Raw genomic sequence first — 24,249 nt, forward strand, 5'->3', positions numbered from 1 at the left:
TTTTTTCAAAAAATATTTTTGTAATATAAGAAAAGATTTTCACATGTAGAATAGGATTTGCATTATATATACTGTATACATATATATATATATATATATATATATATATATATATATATATATATATATATATATATATATATATAGGGTGGATCCTAAGAAAAGAAGGGACAATTATCCCTGTCATATTCACACTTTGACTGCTGAATTGTGAATGAAGTATTTGAAAGGTAAATGTTGTGTAAGAGTTGGTAGGTTGCGAAATGTGGGCATACTTAGACGTTGAAAAAACTTAGTCTAGGTGAAAGGATAGATCAAGGTTTTTTTTTTCAGATGTTTCGGTCATGTGGAAAGAATGGAAGACAACATGTTGGTGAAGAGGTTATTTCTCTTTGCATTTGGATAATAATAGTGAGAATAGTTTTAAACTACCAGGTTTTAAAGTACAAGGTTAGATATTGCTACAAAATCTTACCATGTCACAAATATATTTTGGCATCGTAAGTCGCATTATTATTATTATTATTCACATATATAAATTATCCCTTTGTATGAATATACATGTTTGTTTAAGATACGTTTGTTCATTTTCTATGGAAGCGTTTCATGAAAAGATGCGACGTAGGCTGCGTGTCTAAGAGCTGCTTTAAAAATTAATGTAGCCCTTTTCTGGAAATAAAGCGTCCACAGGGGTGTGCGTGATTGTTTGCTCTTGAAAGAGAGGAGAGTGTTTACGCTTACTTAGAGAGAGAGAGAGAGAGAGAGAGAGAGAGAGAGAGAGAGAGAGAGAGAAGCTGCACCAGTTATTGGCAGGAACCCTTAAACAATCGTTTCCATAAGACCTCAGGTATTTTTTTCACACTTCCAGAACACCCCTCAGCTACACAGAATCTGGAATAAATGCGATGAGAGAGAGAGAGAGAGAGAGGCTGCACTAGTGATATGAGCAAGAACCGGTAAACAATCGTATCCATACTGTAAGACCACAGATATGATATTCACGTTTCCGGAACATCCCACAGCTGCATAGAATCACGCATAGGCTAGATACGATGAGAGAGAGAGAGAGAGAGAGAGAGAGAGAGAGAGAGAGAGAGAGAGAGAGAGAATTCACAGTATAGAAGAGAGGTACAGGGGAAGAAGGAAAATTTAATCTGTCGCATACTGGGATGCAAGGGGTTTGAGGTCTGAAGTACTTCTGCACCGTAACGCGCACCCCTCCCCTCCACGTCCTCCTCCTCCCTCTCCCCCCACCTCTGGAGGTGTGGCGGCCTTTCCTCTTTCATTCGGCGCTCCTCCTCCTCCTCCTCCTCCTCCTTTGTCAAGTCATCCTACGTGAAGTAGGGCGATGTCATCGGAAGCAGAGGAATTTCTCTGTCCTTTCATGGCCGGGGAACAATTATTTTTCGCCCTTTTCAAGTGGTTAGTCTTTTGTTTTGGGTTTTCCATTCAAGTTCTCGTAATGAGTGCTTCATGTTCCCCTCGCCCAACTCTCTCTCTCTCTCTCTCTCTCTCTCTCTCTCTCTCTCTCTCTCTCTCTCTCTCTCTCTCTCTCTTTATTGCTGGTTGTCAATAATCCTTTGAATCTTTATGTTTTTGTTTTTGACGAGTTCTTGTTTGGTCTGTGCCCTTCCGTATTTGCTTGCTGTCTGTTTCTTTGTGTGGTTTTAACGAGGCCTTCGTAAGTCTCTCTCTCTCTCTCTCTCTCTCTCTCTCTCTCTCTCTCTCTCTCTCTCTCTCTCTCTCTCTCTCCATATCATGCGTGCTTGTTGTTAAGGCGTTTATTTTATCTCCGTGCCCTTCTTTCTATATATGTGACTATTTGTGCCGACATTTATTTTTGTAAATATATCTCTCTCTTATGTATTGCTGGTTGTCAATAATCCCTTGAATCTTTATGAGTTTGTTTTTGACCAGTTCACGTTCGTTCTGTACATTTCTACCTGTGTTGTTTGTTTATTTATATGCATATCTGGTTTTAACGAGGCCTTGGAAAATCTCTCTCTCTCTCTCTCTCTCTCTCTCTCTCTCTCTCTCTCTCTCTCTCTCTCTCTCTCTCTGCATGTCACGTGGGCCTGTTGTTAAGGCGTTTATTTTGTCTTTTGTGTCCCACTGTCTGTATCTATGGGTATTTCTCCCTTCGTTTATTTTTATAGATATCTCTCCATCTGTGCATTGATGGTTTTTGGCAGGCCTTCGAATGTTTATGCTTTTGTGTGTGACGGCTTCACGCTCGTTCTCTGCACTTCTATCTGTGTTTGCCTGTTTATTTGTATGCATACCTGGTTCTAACGAGTCCTTCGGAACTCTCTCTCTCTCTCTCTCTCTCTCTCTCTCTCTCTCTCTCTCTCTCTCTCTCTCTCTCTCTCTCTCTCGTTAGCTTCGCTTTACCAGAACGATTGTATCGTTTTACTCAGGACCCACTCCTGGTTTTACTATACCCTATACATTCCACGTCGTGGGCACAAAAAGTTAAGTATACCTTAGTTTAACCAGACCACTGAGCTGATTAACAGCTCTCCTAGAGCTGGCCCGAACGATTAGACTTATTTTACATGGCTAAGAACCAATTGGTTACCTAGCAACGGGGCCTACAGCTTATTGTGGAATCCGAACCACATTATACCGAGAAATGAATTTCTATCAATCTCCGACCGTCCAATGAAGAATAAGGGGAATTTGTTTCTGGTGATAGAAATTCATTTCTCGCTATAATGTGGTTCGGATTCTACAATAAGCTGTAGGTCCCGTTGCTGGGTAACCAATTGGTTCTTAGCCACGTCAAATAAATCTAATCCTTCGGGCCAGCCCTCTCTAGGAGAGCTGTTAATCAGCTCAGTGGTCTGGTTAAACTAAGGTACACTTAACCAGAAATAAATTCCTCTAATTCTTCCTTGGCCGGTCGGAGTCCCGAACGTCATGGGCGCAGAGATCGTATAAGCAGCGGAAAGAGCAAAGAGGAGAAGTGAGGAATAACCAGTTTCTCTTCCTTCTCCCTCTCCATCTTCTTCCTTTCCTTCATCCCGCGGCTTCTTCCTCCTCGGTGAGATTGGCCCAGAGATGAAATATCAGAAGTCATCCGCGATATGAGCACATATTTCCCTCCTCAACCGTCGACGGCTCTTTATCCGCTAATATTAAAGGTTAACGGAGCCTTTGCTTTGTAAGACTTCTTCTTCATCTGCTGGTGCGTCTTCCCTTTTTCCTTAGTATTATCGTATTTCTTCCTCCTCTCCAATTCCTCACGCAACGAAGGTAGGAGCAGTAACGTTTTCATCCCAGTTTATATTAAATTTTTAGTTCCATTGTCAGCAAAATATTGTGATGAAACGCTATGGAAACATTCACTGTTGCCAACTCCTGAAGGTAACTGTCGGTGAATGTCGGAGAACAGTTAGGTATTTGTCGACGTAAAATCCACTTTTTCCATAATTATATAGATTGATTTTCGGACGAGTGAATGCCTCACAAGAAGCTACATAATATTGCCATTGATTTTATATTAGTGCATATTACTGTGAAGAATAATTGTATGTCTCATTGTAACCTCGGCGTAGAAAAGACGTCGCTTATGGTGGCATATACTATTCCTTTATATTTTTCACATTCGTATTTTCTGTTTGTTTGTCTCCGTTACCTCTATTTTTCGACGCATTTTCAGTAAAAAGACAAGAATAGATCTCGTTATTTCTCCGCACTTGCAGATTTTATTCTTTTTATGCATTCCCTTTCATGAGATTCAAATGTGGACGAATTGTCAAAGTGAAAATGAGGGTAAGGAAAATACTGTTTACTCTTCTCTCTCTCTCTCTCTCTCTCTTTATTCGTGTAATGCTTTTTCATGTATTTATTCTCTCTCTCTCTCTCTCTCTCCTTATTCGTGTAATGCTTTTTCATGTATTTATTCTCTCTCTCTCTCTCTCTCTCTCTCTCTCTCTCTCTCTCTCTCTCCTTATTCGTGTAATGCTTTTTCATGTATTTATTCTCTCTCTCTCTCTCTCTCTCTCTCTCTCTCTCTCTCTCTCTCTCTCTCTCTCTCTCTATTCGCGTAATGTTTTTCCATGTTTGTATTCTCTCTCTCTCTCTCACTTTCTCTCTCTCTCTTTCTATTCGTGTAATTCTTTTCCATGTATTTATTTACTCTCTCTCTCTCTCTCTCTCTCTCTCTCTCTCTCTCTCTCTCTCTCTCTCTCTCTCTCTCTCTCTCTCTCTCTCTTCATGTATTTATTTATGCTCTCTCTCTCTCTCTCTCTCTCTCTCTCTCTCTCTCTCTCTCTCTCTCTCTCTCTCTTCATGTATTTATTTATTCTCTCTCTCTCTCTCTCTCTCTCTCTCTCTCTCTCTCTCTCTCTCTCTGTCTATTCGCGTAATGTTTTCCATGTTTGTATTCTCTCTCTCTCTCTCTTTCTCTCTCACTCTCTCTCTATTCGTGTAATTCTTTTCCATGTATTTATTTACTCTCTCTCTCTCTCTCTCTCTCTCTCTCTCCGGCAAATAGCAGTCAGCGTATGTACGGCTGGGTAGGCTCCATTTCAGTCACGGATAAAGGTTCTGAACTTCCAAAAGGAATTTCGACATCGTAATGCTTTTAAAAGTTGTCTTTGATCGCTAGCGTGGCCTTTCAAAAGCTTAGCACGCGCCATGACGCCTTGTTGTGTGCATTTTCACGCACTAATTAACGTGGATTCTGAATCGTTTTCCTGACTCAGTTATCCTTCCTCCTATCAAGAGGCGAAAACATTGACTGCTTTATACTACTCTTACTGCTTCCCCTGTGTGTGTATATATGTATGTATATATATATATATATATATATATATATATATATATATATATATATATATATATATATATATATATATATATATATATATATATATATATATGTATATATATTTATTTATATATTGTATATATATGTATATATGATATATATATATATATATATATATATATATATATATATATATATATATATATATATATATATATATATATATATATATAATTCCAATCAGACGTTGAAAGCTGCATCTACTTGTCTTTGAAAAATGCCAATGTCATTTTAAAGTATACGTCATAAAGGAAGAGGAAGCTACGTTTGACGAGCCACAATCATATTTTCGATTTGGGTGACGTATTATAAAGTAAAGTATCTTTATCTTGACATTCTTCGATATGTATATCTCGGATGAGAATTGCCCCAACGGAAACACGAATATCAAGTGCATTTCTGTCTATATTGTCTGTTTATTCATAAACATAGCTAATTTAGTTTTAACGAGGCCTTCGAAAATATTCTCTCTCTCTCTCTCTCTCTCTCTCTCTCTCTCTCTCTCTTTAAGCAGAAAGACCGCATCGTTTCATTGCACCCTTATACTTTCCAAGTCATGAGCACAGATCGTATAAGCAGCGGAAAGAGCAAAGAGGAGAAGTGAGGAAAAACCAGTTCCTCTTCTCTCTCCCTTACCATCGTTTTCCTTTCGTTCTCCTTATGTCTTCTACCTCGTTTGGAGGTCAGCAACGAGCTGATTAGACGACCTGGTGTGAAATCGAAATCTGGAAGCAGTTAAGAAACAAGGCTGTTGAATAACTGTCTACCATGAGGTGATGGAAATTTCTAGTTAATTGTAATTTTATCAGTAGTTAAATATCTCCAAGATCTCATATAAGAATAGTTTGCCAATTAGTCTTTGTTTGAATGTGAGTTGCCAGATAAGCATTTTTATGGTTTTCTGTTAAATAAGTTGTGTACATCTTCATAACAAGCTCATTCCATTAATATCTGTTACGGACATTCTCACTCATGTTCATTTAAGTTTCGGCAAAATTCATCTTGGAATACCATTTCCTTAAGGACAGGGTTCGATTCCAGTTCGATCCTACAGTTCTTATGATGCCTAAAGACTGAGGTGTGTACCTGGCAGTCACACAACTGTACTGTGTCACAATCAGGGGAAACTCCAGATGCGCAGGACTTTGGAGCCACTCCGTATAAAGGTTAGAAAGAGTTACAGGGATTATATATATATATATATATATATATATATATATATATATATATATATATATATATATATATATATATCATCTATCACAGTGATTAAAACGTGATATGAAATATAAACAGGAAATGATCACGAGAAAAGAGAAACAGAAATTAATATACTGTGTATTTATATATATACACATATACATTTACATATATATACATACATTTATATCTACATCTGAATTTGCGAGACCAAGACGAATGCTGGGAGACTGGAAGAACTTAGGAAACGGTAAATCTTCACTACCTAGAAATGCTTTTTATCCACTTCGATTTTCAAATTCCCTTTGACAACTCAAATATTTTTCACTACTTCCTATAGTACGTCTGGCGACCGCAAAATTTCAAATGTTCAGTTTCGTAATACTTCCATCAATCGCCTGATTACAGCATTTCCGAAAAATTACATCTAACAGATATTCAAATCAAGATTCATATTACTCACGATGTCCCTCAATGCTAACAGAGCAAGAGAAATATTAACGATGTCCCACAGTACTAACAGAATAAGAGAAATACTTACGATGTCCCTCTGTGTAAACAGAATAAGAGAAATATTCACGATGTCCCTCAATGCTAACAGAATAAGAGAAATACTCACAATGTCTCTCAATGCTAACAGAATAAGAGAAATACTCACAATGTCCCTCAATGCTAACAGAATAAGAGAAATACTTACGATGTCCCTCAGTGCAAACAGAACAAGAGAAATACTCACGATGTCCCTCAGTGCAAACAGAACAAGAGAAATACTCACGATGTCCCTCAATGCAAACAGAACAAGAGAAATACTCACGATGTCCCTCAGTGCAAACAGAACAAGAGAAATACTCACGATGTCCCTCAATGCAAACAGAACAAGAGAAATACTCACGATGTCCCTCTGTTCAAACAGAACAAGAGAAATACTCACGATGTCCCTCTGTTCAAACAGAACAAGGGAAATACGATGTCCCTCAGTGCAAACAGAACAAGAGAAATACTTACGATGTCCCTCAATGCAAACAGAACAAGAGAAATACACACGATGTCCCTCAATGCAAACAGAACAAGAGAAATACTCACGATGTCCCTCAGTGCAAACAGAGCAAGAGAAATACTCACGATGTCCCTCAATGCAAACAGAACAAGAGAAATACACACGATGTCCCTCAATGCAAACAGAACAAGAGAAATACTCACGATGTCCCTCAGTGCAAACAGAGCAAGAGAAATACTCACGATGTCCCTCAATGCAAACAGAACAAGAGAAATACTCACGATGTCCCTCAGTGCAAACAGAATATGAGAAATACTCATGATGTCCCTCAATGCAAAAAAAATTACATACGATGTCCCTAAATGCAAACAGAATAAGAAAAATACTCATGACGTCCCTCAATGCAAAAAAAAAAAATGAGAGAAATACTCAAGATGTCCCCCAATGTAAACAGAATAAAAGAAATACTCACGATTACTCTTGATGTCTCTCAGTGCAAACAGAATAAGAGAAATACTCACTATGTCCGTCAGTGCAAACAGAATAAGAGAAATTTGAAAATTAAAACCAGTAGCCACTTTTTAAACTTTACTTTCATTTTCCGCCAAATCTACAAAAATAAGGTCGTTTCGGCCATTCAGTCGGGGCGATTCTGGGAAAGGAAAACTAGGTTAACTGGTGACAGAAGGAAAACTGTCAACGCTACGCAACGGTTCGTCACCTCCCCCCCTTACCCATCCCTCCCTCCCCTCCCCTCCCCCTCCTCACTTCCCTTCCTTCCCCCCACCCCGTTCCTCCCACCAGGTACTTTTGCCGGACTGCGGTATCAGTGAGGTTACACCGTTGTTCATGTCAAAAAATCGAAAGTAGGAGGTCACGTGAGCAGTTATTTCCTGTTTTGTAACACTTGCGCCCGATACGCTATGAGACAATAGGGCTGTGAACATTTTATCATATATATATATATATATATATATATATATATATATATATATATATATATATATATATATATATATATATATATATATATATATATAAAATACAAATTTTCACAGCCTATTGTCTCACATATATATATATATATATATATATATATATATATATATATATATATATATATATATATATATATATATATGTATGTATATGTATATATATATATATAATATATATACTTACGTGTATGTGTATATATATAATATATATAAGGAAGAAGTGATGAAAGATTATTTTTTTATGTATTTTTCCGCGTAAGGAAAGTTATGCAAAATTTACCTGTAATTTTCTGAGGGACGAGCTCTGATAGAATTATTTTTATATATTTTATATATGGAAAAAACTTGCAAAGATCTAATTGTTATGGGATTTTTTCAAAATGAGGAACCTGAATTCTGGCATTTTTCTTATTGTCGTTTATCGCTACACTTAAGTACAAGACACTGTGGATATGTGATGCTTCAAATTTTTGTTTATACATATAAATATAATCTTCAGTAGCAATGCTAAATGTTTATACTGTGCATGTAAACAACTTTATGTGAAACAGACTTTCAGACAAAAGGATACTTGGTGAAAGCTAATTGCACTCGATGTCTCTATCGCTTATTTTTCCTCGCTAACAGTTGCAGACTATTAGTATTTTTTTCATTGCATTTAACTCTTTGGAGTGCCTGTGTATATCTGTGAACGTATTGCATATAGATATTTACGGAAATGAACACACATACCTGTATATATGTATATATATATATATATATATATATATATATATATATATATATACACACACGTATAATACGCATTCACAAGTAAATACACACACACACACACACACACACATATATATATATATATATATATATATATATATATATATATATATATATATATATATATGGTATGTGAGAGAGAAAATACTCATATATAAAATTATAGATAATAATAGTTGTTAAATACTTGGTATGGCCATTTTTCAGTAGTATACATATGCACTTAAGTATATATATATGTATATATATATATATATATATATATATATGTATATATATATATATATATATATATATATTATGTGTGTGCGTGCGTATATATACAACCGCAGAGGAGGTGGTTGCATAGGGTATTAGCCTTCAGGTTACCAGCAATTCTTTTGGAATGAGGTTGCTAGCCCCATGCTTTTTTTCATTTTATATTTTTTTTTTACCTTAGCTGCGATCCGCCACAATTCGAGTAACCACCAGCTACACAATTCACTGCGTAGGTCGAGAGGAGAAGAAGAATATACACTTATTGAAACGGATTCAAGTCCTTTCTGTGTGTGTGTATGTGTGTTAAGAGAGAGAGAGAGAGAGAGAGATTTGAGTGGCTCCCTTGAAAGGCGCCATCCGGGGAATGACTCACAGAAGGACTGAAGGGAAGGGAGGCATAAAGTGGAGGCCTTTGTCCATCCCATTTCTTCGCGCCTCCTGTAGGTCTTTGTCTCTCCCCAGAAGTCAACAGTCGAGGGTGTCAGTGGACTTCCAAATTAGGGCGCCCTCTTTTCCCCCCGTCGTTTTCCCCTTTACTGTTTCCCCTTTGTTGGAAAGCTTTGTCCCTCGCTCGTATGCTTTGATGCTACGCGTCAGAGACTTCGCATTCACGTGTCTCTATGTGTGTGCTAGTTTATTTGTGTCTTTCCCCCAACAAGGAGGTTAACATAGAACACTCCGTCAGTTTACCTCATGCGATGCACTGTAGGCATTGCTTGAGGTCCTTTGCAGCGTCCCTTCGGTCCTTAGATGCAATCCCTTTCATTCATTTTACTGTACCTCCGTTCATATTCTCTCTGTTCCGTCTTACTTTCCAATTGATTCATATAGCAATTGTGAGGTTTTTCCTCCTGTTACACCTTTAAAACCTTTTTACTCTAAATTTCCCTTTCAGCGCTGAGTGACCTCATAGGTCCGAGCGCTTGGCCTTTGGTCTTAATTCTTTATTCTGTTGTGTTCTGTTCTAACATAGGAGACACCACGCATTATCTGCTGAAATGAACGTTCTGTGCATAAGCGCCTACAACATTAGACCCCCAACTTACAACCACACACTAGGCTCATCAGCAGCACGTCAGACCCTGTACACACATTGCAGTATTAAATATTCCGTTGCATGTCCTGTTGCCCTTACGGGATATTAAGATCCAGTCTTTCCAATAACCCTTTCTCTGCATTTATCCTGCTTTGTCTAAATCTTCCTCTTCTACCCCTTAACACATTTGAAAAAAACCCTTTCATCATTCATTCATTTTGTCAACATGACTGAACAACCTAATGGCCAGAGACCAAATCATGCTTTAATTTGGGAAGATATATATATATATATATATATATATATATATATATATATATATATATATATATATATTGTAATGGCCTGCTTTGACCACTACACACTTTATACTGTCAATATCACTTTCATTATTCGCTTACCAGCGATGAAGTCCACAATGGGTGGAATCATACGCCAAACACAATCACTTAATGTGCAAGACTATTCAAGACTTATATTGAAAAAGGGGCCCAGAAAGCAGGAGAGGAACGAAAAGCACAGAATAACCCAACATATTACACCCTAAATTAATCACAAGGACTTTCATAATATGATTAGATCTCCTCAAGACGTTAGACAGTTCTTGCAATGTCACATGTAATTATCCCAGGCAGGTCGGAAAAAGCTAAGGGCCATCAGGCAGTATAGCGCCATATATATAAAATAAAACCTTCCTCGTCTAACCGATGACTACAGCAGATATAATCCACCTTGCCAGATATTAGAGAGTACCCTCTGGCGAAGTTCCGAGCCAGAGGCGAAGATGGATGAGGCGTAAACTCCAAACACACGGAAGGATGGCTTAACCCACAGGACTTGCAGTAATCCACCAGGAAATGCAATCCACAAATGCAGGAAGTCCAGAATTAAAGGCAGTATGCTCTGGCAGCAACAGGTAAATCAACGAGCAACCTCATCAACCTCTATCAGTGGCTCAGAAAACAGATTTCTCGACAGTCTTTAACGGGACCAGACGAAAACTCCCGAAGGTGGGGGACGGGGTGGCTAAGGTGACGTGTCTTGAAAAAAACACAAGGCTGTAATAGCTTGTTCACAGACAAATGGGCTGGTGAGAGGAAAAATAAAGTCCTTAAGAAATACGGTCCAAGTGGCTTAATATAAAATGTACAGAAATACAGTTAAAGTAATTCATTAAATCAACAAGGGCAACATACTGACTTATTTATATATATATATATATATATATATATATATATATATATATATATATATATATATATATATAATAATATATATATATATTATATATGTAATGTTGCTATATATGTTTACATATATATACAGACGCACACATGTATATAACTACACACACACACACACACATTCGCGTTCATTCCAGTGGAAAATGGGAGACTAAACGTTGTTCTACCCTTCCGGCTTCCACGGACCCTTTACAAGAACTTTTACCTGGGAGAGACTCTTTGTTTTTAACATATTGTCCAACGACAGTACAAATTTGAGGAGGGCCTCTTCATTTCTGACGCTTATTAAAATGTGTGACTTGAGCAGTTCGCTTGTTTGTTTGCTTGTTTTTTTTTTTTTTTTTTGCTTTGATTATTCTCAGTCTTTTTTAACCTTCGCTTTGTTATATCTTTGTAGCACAGTTAATAAAAGCTCTTGAAAAGGCCCGGTGGAGGCATTGTCTTTATAGTGCCTCGTGTCCCCTCGTTGCAGCGTCTCCTTGAAGCTGAAAATTATAGTTTCATATGTATGCATATATATATATATATATATATATATATATATATATATATATATATATATATATATATATATATATATATAATATATATATATATATATATATATATATATATATATATATATATATATATATATATATATATATATATATATGTCTGTCTGTCTATAAGTATAAATGCATTTTTGTTACTTATTCACGCATTAAATGATACTTGTGGCTTAATATTTGTGTGTATATATATAGCTATATAGATACATATATATATATATATATATATATATATATATATATTTATATATATACGAGATATATGTGTGTGTGTGTGTAACTTGTTTGTACATGTATTTGTCTCAGCGTTAAACAGTTTCACTAACCTTTGTGGCTCTCGACAATAGAAAGACAATTTACACTCAAGCCGCCAAGTCACTGATGAATTGTCCTGTGCTTTAGCCATTTCATTCACTCAACTCCGGGTTCATCGGCAGCACGCTGAACCCCTCAACACACACTGCACCTTTCACCTCTTACATATACTCTGTTTTTTCACGGAGGCTGAGGCCCCCCCCCCCCTTTATATTTCTTCCCCTCCTCCTGTGTCTCTACACTTCGTAATTGTATACTCTTTTCGCCATCCTGTCATCATCCATTCTCTTCACATGACTAGATTCTTCGTTGGACTGGTCGGTACCGCTCTCGGCTAGCATTCTGCAGGGCCCGAGTTCGAGTGTCCTGCCGGCCAATGAAGAATTAGAGGAATTTATTTCTGATGATAGAAATTCATTTCTCGGTATAATGTGGTTCGGATTCCACAATAAGCTGTAGGTCCCGTTGCTAGGTAACCAATTGGTTGTTAGCCACGTAAAATAAGTCTAATCCTTTCGGCCAGCCCTAGGAGAGCTGTTAATCAGCTCAGTGGTCTGGTTAAACTAAGGTATACTTAACTTTTTCTTCACATGATGAACTATCTGGTAACACCTTATACATTCCTCTACCTTGGTTAGGCCTTTTACAAATATATGTCTCTGCATTTCTCATCCTTTCAGTTCCTCTTATGCCTCATATAGTGTATAACAGTTCATTTCTATAGAATCCACCTTTTTTTTTATTTCATTTTCATGCACAACCCACTCTTCACTACCGTAGAAGAAAGCTGGATCAACGATCCTCATACTATACAATCCAGCCTTCCCTCCCATAGGCACTCAATGCTTCTCCCAATAGTTTACAGCCATAATGCTACTTTCTTTGCTGCACTTATTTTCTCTCTTCTCTCATCTTGCCATTATTCGAGAGTTTTCACTCCCAAATTTCTTTATGAATCTATTGTGTTCATTCTTGTGCTGCATATTAGCATTCATTGCTCCATCTTCCTTGTTTAAATTTACCCTCATAACTTAATTTGCTTCGATTTACTCTCAACTTCCTCTTCTTCCAAGCAGTTTCCAATTCCTTTACTAACCTCTGCAGTTTCTCTTCATTCTCCTTAGCCTGATCAGTGTTGCATCATCTGCAAACTTGGAACCATTCCACACTCCATTCATGACCTATCTTGCTAATCCTTTGTCTAAGGCTTATTTTTTGCACCAAACCAGTCACTCTCCCGTCAAAGTCTGACACATACTTCATTTCCATCGTAACTTTTCATTGCCCTCAGCAACTTACGATGCATGGCATGCATCCTCAACACTCTCCACATTATCGCTCTATCAGTTGCATTTTTTTCCCTGCTTTCAATCTAATCTTCTCACTTAACTGGTTATTAACAAACCCTTGATCCGCACAAATTCCTCCTTGTTAAATCCCCAGTTCTTTCCCTATCAGTCCTTTGGTTATCGGCCCATAGTGTGTGTGTATATATATATATATATATATATATATATATATATATATATATATATATATATATATATATATATATATATATATTTTATATATATATATATATATATATATATATATTTTATATATATATATATATATATATATATATATACATATATATATTAATCTTTTCCCCCCTTAGAGGGGTGACTCTGGAAAGTGTTAGACATTAGTATTAAACAAGTAATTTTAGGTGAGGTTGCTAGCCCCGTGGCCCTCACCTAGACTGAAATTTACCAGGTACATAATCCAACAGAATAATGAGTTTTAATGGAACATTTTCAAATCGTCTCTCCTCGATTGTGTATTTGCATTTTATTTGCATACAGTCATGCATTTCAAATTATGTATGCGCCCAAATAATTTGTTTACTTTTTCTCCTGATGCAGGAATGGAAAGCGTCCTGGCTCGTGTGGTGGTGATGATAGTGGTAGGAATCATCGGAGGCGCCGTGGCCATACTCTTCGTCAGAGCAGAATCAGAGCAAAGGAAGGCCTCCACATCCGCTGGTGGAGGAGGGAGCCCTCAGGAACGACCGTTGGGTGATCAGGCGCTCAACAATCATTCTTTAAGTCGAGGTTAGTTACAAGTGCTGTGATTTATTGGTTGGGATAGAGCTATCTGTTATAGTATTTTTAATTATTATTATTATTATTATTATTATTATTATTATTATTATTATTATTATTATTATTATTATTATTATTATTATCATGAACCCTCTTCATGTGGAACAAGCCCACCACAGGGTCCATCGACTTAGAATTTAAACTTCCAAAGAATATGGTGTCCATTAGAAAGAAGTAACAGATGATAATAGGAAATATAGAAAGAAGAGATCAGTTATTAGCAAAGAAAAATAAATTAACAAGGTAATAAATAAATAGATAAAAATCTAAGTAGATTATTAAAATAAAAAGAGAATATGAAACTTTTAATTCAGTATCAAGGAGGGTATCGAAAATATAGCTTCCCTAGACGTCAAAAGAAAATTGTTTGAGGAATGATTTATTCTGTAATAATTAGAGAAATATCTTTATCCCAGGGATGAAGTTCCCCTTTAACAGGCTGAAGGAAAAAGTACATTTTTATTGACAATACTTAGCACAATTTTATATCCTGTTTCAACGGCTAACGGAATCAGTACGAACCACGTCACTCTAGATTGTGATGGTAGAGTGCGTGAACAGTTCTATGTTTCATTTACTATAACGATTCTTTTCATTCCATAACCGAAGGTTTCCTTCTCACCCCTCATACCCATTATCTCCCGGCCCCCTCTTTCATTAATTATGCACGTAACTATATTTTTTATATGTCTGTTTTACTCAGGATATATCCCCTTCATATGAGTGTGCCCTTCTTAAAGCTTTCATTTTATGCCTTTTTATACTTCTGATTTTGCCCATTATATCTGTTAATTATACTCTGAGCATATGTGCGTGTTACGTATGTGCAGTGAACTGGAGTCAGCACAATATCGGTATGTCAATAGCCTTATTGTTGTTGAAGTTCATACTCATCTTCGACTGATCTGTTTTAAATTTCTTATCAGGACTAGGTGACACTTTGTACTTTAGTAGTGGAGAACAAATCACCATAACGAGAGTAGCATCATCTGCATACTGTTATTTTATTTTTAACGTCAATAATCATGACACAACTAAAGGCTAAAATCAACAACAGTACCAGAAGACTACCCTGTGGAACACCAGACATGAAAGTTCAAGGCTAACTGAAAGCACCAGAAACAACAATTCTGAAGCCTTGAGTGAAATCAAGTGTATAGATTATACCACCAATGTTATGAAGTTTATTTAGAAAGCCACGTCGAAGGCAGCATTTAATTGCATGACTTCGAACTTATTCGGTGTCAAGCTTTCCTGTAAAAAAAAAAAAAAAGAAAACTAATTAACTGAAGAGTTCTTCCCAAGTATTAATTGGTTCGAGTAAGCTTGCTGGCTGTTAGAAGCGTCTAGGTTCCAAGAATTAGAGATCAATTTTTCAGCATCTTTTGAAAGAGCCAGGAGAATGTAGAATAGTCTAGGTCTCTCTGTCTCCCTCATTGTGAGGCTGAGCTGTGCTACTAAGATTGACATCATTATAGGTGAGTCCCTCTCTCTTACAACTTCGGTAAATTCATTCCACTTTTACATGCTCCTGGTTATTCAGTCGCCTAAGTCAGTATGGCTATATTGTAGAGAGTAAACAAGACCTTGTTAGCTGAGTAACATCTCTCTCTCTCTCTCTCTCTCTCTCTCTCTCTCTCTCTCTCTCTGTATGTGAACTTTAGGGTTATATTTCACAATATTTTGCTGAAAATGAAGGTAAAGTACATAGAAGATGCCTTCGGTATGTAAACCTTAGAAATGAAAGGGTAACAATGTGTACTTATCTTCATAAAGGAAAAGTATATTCAGTTGGATGTCTGTAGTTATTCTTTGTCACAAAACCATCTCATTTTATGCGTGAGATAGTTCTGTGGCTCCATTACTTTCTAACCAATGGAAAACTTGAATTAAGGAGATGATTTTAAGAGAGACCTGAAATTTTCGATCCCATGAGACAAATAATTACGTTTAATAATCGTTTAGGTAGATGTGTGAAAAGAGCATTTGTTTTGTGTACAGAATGTGTTCTTATGTGAAAAGAATACGTATATTGTGCGTATATTCATTGTGTATATTTGGAGCTTGTGTGAATGGATTTGAGCGTGTGTCGTTATTTATACTAGAGGCTTTAAATCTGTTTTTTTATGTATTTTTCTTTGAACAGCTGTGCGTAAGTTTAGTCACTTCATTTTGATCATGTTCTCCATCGGTATGTGCATTCCGTTGGTGTTTATTTCGTATAATTATACTTTGTCAGTGTGTTTTATTTGGAAGGCTTTATGATGCGTGTGTGTTTGTGTTCGTGTTAGTTGTGTGAATGTAAGTGTGTGTGTGTGTTTGTGTGCGCGTCCCAGTCGGAACTCCAATTTCGGGTATATTCACCAGATGGACTCTCTTAATTCCGCAGATATTAGATCAGGTGACAGAAATGGCCTTTCCGTTTCATCCCTCCCCCACTCCCCTCCCCCCTTTCCCTAGTGGAGATGGCTGTGATTGGATCACAAAAATATAGACATATGCTGAGAGAGAGAGAGAGAGAGAGAGAGAGAGAGAGAGAGAGAGAGAGAGAGAGAGAGATGGATACCTTTGTCAGAGGGTAAGGCAGAGGAAATGAAATTTCTCCAGCAATACTGTATCTTTCTTTTTTATTAATTGAATACCTTAGACTTTTTCTACGTGAATAGTTATTGAAACAGAAAATAAACCAAATTTACATTTTGTAAGCAATAAACGAAAGGAAAAATACTGGTTTTTCCAGTTTCCTACTTTAACAAGTAAAAAATACGCCGAAGTTTCTTCAGCACAATCGAGTTTTCTGTACGGACGCTACAGCGCATAATCAAGGCCACCGAAAACAGATTTACCTTTCTGTGATCTCGGTATAATGCTGTATGAGTCGCGGTCCCTGAAACTTTAACCATGGCCCGGTGGTGGCCTTTCCTATATCGTTGCCAGACGCACGATTATGGCTAACTTTAACCTTAAATAAAATAAAAACTAATGAGGCTAGAGGGCTGCAATTTGGTATATTTGACGAATGGGGAGTGGATGATCAACATAGCAATTTGCAGCCCTCTAGCCTCAGCAGTTTTTAAGATCTGAGGGCGGACAGAAAAAGTGAGGACGGACAGACAAATAGCCACCTCAGTAGTTTTTCTTTTACAGAAAACTAAAAACAGCATCGCCCAAGATTTACTGTATTTACGCTCAGGTATAAAATAATTATAGATGGCTGATAAATGTTGGCATCTTCTTGTGTTGAAGGAAGCTAGTGTCCAGAGGGAACTGGAAGTCTGACAGCAATAATCAACCAGAGTTTTTCCAAGATTAATGTAAAGAGGATTACTACCATCCTCATCCTAGTCCTAAGGTGCAAACAGGAAGTTTGAAGTACGCATCATAGGAAAAACAGCAATTTCCTGAAGGATTTTGTTCTAAGTGATGTATAATCGCACTCTCACCGGATGCTGTTCTGCAAAAAATCTCTCTCTCTCTCTCTCTCTCTCTCTCTCTCTCTCTCTCTCTCTCTCTCTCTCTCTCTCTCTCTCTCTCTCTCTCTCCATACACACACACACACATATATATATATATATATATATATATATATATATATATATATATATATATATATATATATATATATATATATATATATATATATATATATATATATATATATATATATATATATATATATATATATATATATATATATATATATATATATATATATATAGACAAGGACAAAGCGCTTTAGGGTCATTGTCCGAAAAGATCATTGTTCTTCAGTGAACCTAAGTAGCGAATTTTGTTCTTGGCTGTTATCTGACTGTTGTGGGTTGCAGCTGGCGTTTACAGTAGTAAAGTATGTAGGAGTGGTCGTTACTCTGTCCAAATGCTAATTTTTCCATGTGGTTATATTTAGAATTTAAATTAGTCAGAGGAAAGTCGTTGGGATGATAAAGAAATATATTGAACTAATGATATTGCATATCAGATTTTATATGTAATTAAGAACAAAACGGATCCCACACAATAAAGCAAATTATTCTATTAGAAACATTATGAGCTAGAGAAGAGTATCTTAACTCGCTTAATAGAGTAACAATTGTTGACAGTAGTAGTAATGATCCCAATCAAATTTGAATGACGAGACTACGGAGCCAAGAATGCGATTAAAATCAAATAGATATCTTTGCCTCATCTGACTAACGACGCATTTAATTGGAGGTACTACGAATATTTATTTATTTATTATTTTGAGAGGAATATTAGATAGGATATGGAGGGGTGGGATTGGATGGTGGTAGTGGTGATGGAAGGGAGGGGGATGGGGTTGGAGAGGAGGTAGGGATTCACAGGGGTAAGCTAGAAGTTCTGAAATGGAAAGAAGTCTGTCTAATGTTGACTCTGGCCATAGAAAGCGAGTTTGGAATACTTTACGTTCTTCCCGTTATTTTCATTCTTTTTTTTTTCAGTCTCGACCTTTCTCTCCCTCTTTTTTCACTGTGATAAGGGTTATGTAAATCCTTTAAGGGTAATCAAATAGAGGACGTTTAACGTCCCTCTCTCTCTCTCTCTCTCTCTCTCTCTCTCTCTCTCTCTCTCTCTCTCTCTCTCTCTCGTGGTATATACTGTATATTGCAAGCGCAAATGAATTTATCAGTATGATTATATACTTTTAAATATGCAATGCATTAACCATAGTTAACAGATATTTTGCAAATTATTTTACATATTCACAAACGCTCACACATAACACAGATTATATATGTGTGTGTATCACAAAATCTACGTAAGAAGGTGAGTGAAAATTGGGACTGAACAAGTAGAGTAAACTACGAAAGTACTTGTTCAAAGTACCGGTTTTCACTCACCTTCTTGCGTGGATTTTGTGATATTCTCAAGCACGCGTTCCTTCGTGCTGCATTGGATATATATGTGTGTGTATGTGTGTGTGTGTGTGTGTTTGTATGTTTGTGTGTGCATGTGCGCGCCCTCTTACTTGTAATGTATAATCGTGGGCGTGCTGTAACGCACGCATAGAATAGTCTTTTCATGATAAAACCCTTCCAAGTCTGAATATGTCAAGAGTCTCATACTGTGGTCTGCTTGAATGAAGATTTCATTAAAACGTGTAGAGCGTTTGATGCCTTATTTCGCTCTGAATAGCGGCCACTACAATACTTAGAATGAATTGACGGCTGGAAGCCTTCGCCAAATAAAGCAGCTGAAATTTCACAACGAGGCTTTTTCACCCTATTGTAAGTTTGATAGATGATGTCACGGCTTTTCATTCGATATTTCGATTACCAGTTTTACAGATATTAAAATCTTGCTCATTCGATGTTTTGATTTTCAGTTTTACTGATATTAAAATCTTGCTCATTCGATGTTTTGATTATCAGTTTTACAAATGTTGAAATCTTGCTCATTCGATTTTTTTATTATCAGTTTTACAGACATTAAAGTCTTGCTCATCCGATGTTTCGGTTATCAGTTTTACAGATATTAAAATCTTGCTCATGATTATCAGTTTTACAGATATTAAAATCTTGCTCATTCGATATTTTGATTATCAGTTTTACAGGTATTAAAATCTTGCTCATTCTATATTTCGATTATCAGTTTTACAAGTGTTAAAATCTTGCTCATTCGATATTTTGATTATCAGTTTTACACTTATTAAAATCTTGCTCATTCGATATTTCGATTATCAGTTTTACAGATATTAAAATCTTGCTCTTTCGATATTTCGATTATCAGTTTTACAGATATTAAAATCTTGCTCGTTAGATATTTCGATTATCAGTTTTACAAATATTAAAATCTTGCTCATTCGATATTTTGATTATCAGTTTTACAGATATTGAAATCTTGCTCATTCGATATTTCGATTATCAGTTTTACAGATATTAAAATCTTGCTCACGATTATCAGTTTTACAGATATTAAAATCTTGCTCATTCGATATTTTGATTATCAGTTTTACAGATATTAAATCTTGCTCATTAGATATTTCGATTATAAGTTTTACAAATATTAAAATCTTGCTCACGAATATCAGTTTTACAGTTATTAAAATCTTGCTCATCAGATATTTCGATTATCAGTTTTACAGATATTAAAATCTTGCTCATCATATATTTCGATTATCAGTTTTACACATATTAAAATCTTGCTCACGATTATCAGTTTTACAGATATTAAAATCTTGCTCATCAGATATTTCGATTATCAGTTTTACAAATATTAAAATCTTGCTCATTCGATATTTCGATTGTCAGTTTTACAGATATTAAAATCTTGCTCATTCGATATTTCGATTATCAATTTTACAGATGTTAAAATCTTGCTCACGGTTATCAGTTTTACAGTTATTAAAATCTTGCTCATTCGATATTTCGATTATCAGTTTTACAGATATTAAAATCTTGCTCATTAGATATTTCGATTATCAGTTTTACAAATGTTAAAATCTTGCTCATTCGAATTTTTGATTATCAGTTTTACAGATATTAAAATCTTGCTCATTCGAAATTTCGATTATCAGTTTTACAGATATTAAAATCTTGCTCATTCGAAATTTCGATTATCAGTTTTACAGATATTAAAATCTTGCTCATTCGAAATTTCGATTATCAGTTTTACAGATATTAAAATCTTGCTCATTCGACATTTTGATTATCAGTTTTACAGATATTAAAATCGTGCTCATTCGATATTTAGATTATCAGCTTTACAGATATTAAAATCTTGCTCACAATTATCAGTTTTACAGATATTAAAATTTTGCTCATCATTATCAGTTTTACAGATATTAAAATTTTACTCATTCGATATTTTGATTATCAGTTTTACAGATATTAAAATCTTGCTCATTCGATATTTAGATTATCAGCTTTACAGATATTAAAATCTTGCTCACGATTATCAGTTTTACAGATATTAAAATCTTGCTCATTCGAAATTTCGATTATCAGTTTTACAGATATTAAAATCTTGCTCATTCGAAATTTCGATTATCAGTTTTACAGATATTAGAATCTTGCTCATTCGACATTTTGATTATCAGTTTTACAGATATTAAAATCTTGCTAATTCGATATTTAGATTATCAGCTTTACAGATATTAAAATCTTGCTCACAATTATCAGTTTTACAGATATTAAAATTTTGCTCATCATTATCAGTTTTACAGATATTAAAATTTTGCTCATCATTATCAGTTTTACAGATATTAAAATTTTGCTCATCATTATCAGTTTTACAGATATTAAAATTTTGCTCATCATTATCAGTTTTACAGATATTAAAATTTTACTCATTCGATATTTTGATTATCAGTTTTACAGATATTAAAATCTTGCTCATTCGATATTTAGATTATCAGCTTTACAGATATTAAAATCTTGCTCACAATTATCAGTTTTACAGATATTAAAATTTTGCTCATCATTATCAGTTTTACAGATATTAAAATTTTGCTCATCATTATCAGTTTTACAGATATTAAAATTTTGCTCATCATTATCAGTTTTACAGATATTAAAATTTTACTCATTCGATATTTTGATTATCAGTTTTACAGATATTAAAATCTTGCTCATTCGATATTTAGATTATCAGCTTTACAGATATTAAAATCTTGCTCACAATTATCAGTTTTACAGATATTAAAATTTTGCTCATCATTGTCAGTTTTACAGATATTAAAATTTTACTCATTCGATATTTTGATTATCAGTTTTACAGATATTAAAATCTTGCTCATTTGATATTTCGATTATCAGTTTTACAGATATTAAAATCTTGCTCACGATTATCAGTTTTACAGATATTAAAATCTTTCTCACCATTATCAGTTTTACAGATATTAAAATCTTGCTCATTCGATATTTTGATTATCAGTTTTACAGATATTAAAATCTTGTTCATTCGATATTTCGATTATCGGTTTAATGAATGTCACAGCCTTTTCTGCTTTCCGTGTTTTCATTATCAGTTTCATAGATATCACACCGTTTCATTCTTTCGGTGTTTTGATTATCAGTTTGATAAATATTACGTTTTTCTGTTCTTATGATATTGTGATTAGCAGTTTAATAAATATCACATTCATTCAGTCTTTAGATATTTTCATGATCAGTTTTATAAATATCACATTCTTGTATTCTTGCGATATTTTGATTATCAGTTTGGTAAATATCACACCATTTTATTCTTTTGATATATTGACTATCAATTTGATAAATATCACACCCTTTCAGTCTTTCGATATTTCTATTATCATTTTGATAAATATCACATTATTCTATTCTTACACTATTATGATTAGCAGTTTAATAAATATTACATCCATTCAATCTTTCGATTTATTGATTATCAGAGTGATAAAATACCACATCTTTGTATTCTTTTGATGTTGCTTATGAGAGTGATAAATATCACATCTTTATTGTTTCCAAATTTTGATTATAATTTAAAAAAAATATATATATATATATATATATGTATATATATATATATATATATATATATATATATATATATATATATATATATATATATATATATATATATATATATATATATATATATATATAATTATATATATCGAAGTGGCTGGGCCATGTATATGGAAGACAGGGAACAGTACGAGATATACCGGGGTGGGTTGCCCTTGGTAGAAGAGGTAGAGGTAGGCCAAAGGAGACGTGGTTGAGGACAGTGAGGCGGGAAGCAGGAGACGAGTTTTAGAGAGATCTTGAAGAGTTAGCCCAGGACAGAATGTGGTGGCGTGAGCTCATCGAGGCCCTTTGCATCCCGTGGGTGCACAGGATATGACTGATTGATGTTTTGCTAATGTTTCTCCCTGTTTGACGTCCAAGAAGGACCTCTTTATAGACGTACAGTAGTTTGTCCCGAAAGTCATTAGATTCGCCCCTGAAGTTGAGGGAGAATTGTTTTGTAGGTATTTAAAATTGCCACTAGCGACCAGTTCGACTGACTGGTGCCCCTCACAATTCGTATTTGTAATTAATGGAAGAGCTAATCCTGTATTTTCATTATATTTTGCTTCAAGAGATTATAATATTTAAATGATATTTGTCGTCCTTTGCGTTTTTGGGCGATATACTTACGTGTTCGTTATGCCGTAATGGATCTTGTTCAAATATCTGCACACTGTTTGTTACAGTGCATCATAAAGAGAGATTACTTCATATACTTATGGGGAAATGTTGAGTGAGATGAATGCGTGTTTGCATATGAAGTTTTTATCATTATTACTGTATATGTATGACAGTTAATATTTATTGCTTATCCTGCATTTAGGAAACTTTGAGAACTTATGCGCTTACACACGCGTCGTGCACACACACACACTTATATATATATATATATATATATATATATATATATATATATATATATATATATATATATATATATTATAGTATCATCTTAGCATCCTTGCATCCTAGCATGGGGCTAGCAGCCTCATCCTAACAAAAGTGCTGTAAACCAATGGCTAACTCCTCCTCCTGCATTCCTACCCCTTAAGGGGATATAACATATTATATATATATATATATATATATATATATATATATATATATATATATATATATATATATATATATATATATATAATTTTTTTATAAATGTTTAAAGAACGTGCTTATTTGCATATATTTTGATGAATTATTTTTCTATATTTTTTTAAATAGTTTCATGGTACAACTTAGTTTATTCTCTTAAGATATTTGTTTAGTGTTATATTTTCCAGTACATGTTTTGATAATAATCTTTTTTATTTCATGAGACACATTGACAGTAATACAATGGAAAGATAAACAATGATAAAATGATTTCTCTCTCTCTCTCTCTCTCTCTCTCTCTCTCTCTCTCT

At 35.0% G+C, this 24,249-nt stretch overlaps 1 protein-coding gene across 1 annotated transcript in view; it reads left to right on the forward strand.

Moving 5' to 3' along the window:
• Positions 1–24,249, forward strand: part of LOC136831267 (uncharacterized) — a 276,313-nt gene that overhangs the window by 218,126 nt on the left and 33,938 nt on the right. The window contains exon 3 of the mRNA XM_067091364.1: positions 14,115–14,303. Within this exon, the coding sequence (XP_066947465.1) occupies positions 14,117–14,303 (187 nt within the window). The 5' untranslated portion in view covers positions 14,115–14,116. The remainder of the gene's footprint in view (positions 1–14,114; positions 14,304–24,249) is intronic.

The sequence above is a fragment of the Macrobrachium rosenbergii genome, chromosome 48 (genome assembly GCF_040412425.1).
Source record: "Macrobrachium rosenbergii isolate ZJJX-2024 chromosome 48, ASM4041242v1, whole genome shotgun sequence".
In the NCBI taxonomy this organism is placed as follows: domain Eukaryota; kingdom Metazoa; phylum Arthropoda; class Malacostraca; order Decapoda; family Palaemonidae; genus Macrobrachium; species Macrobrachium rosenbergii.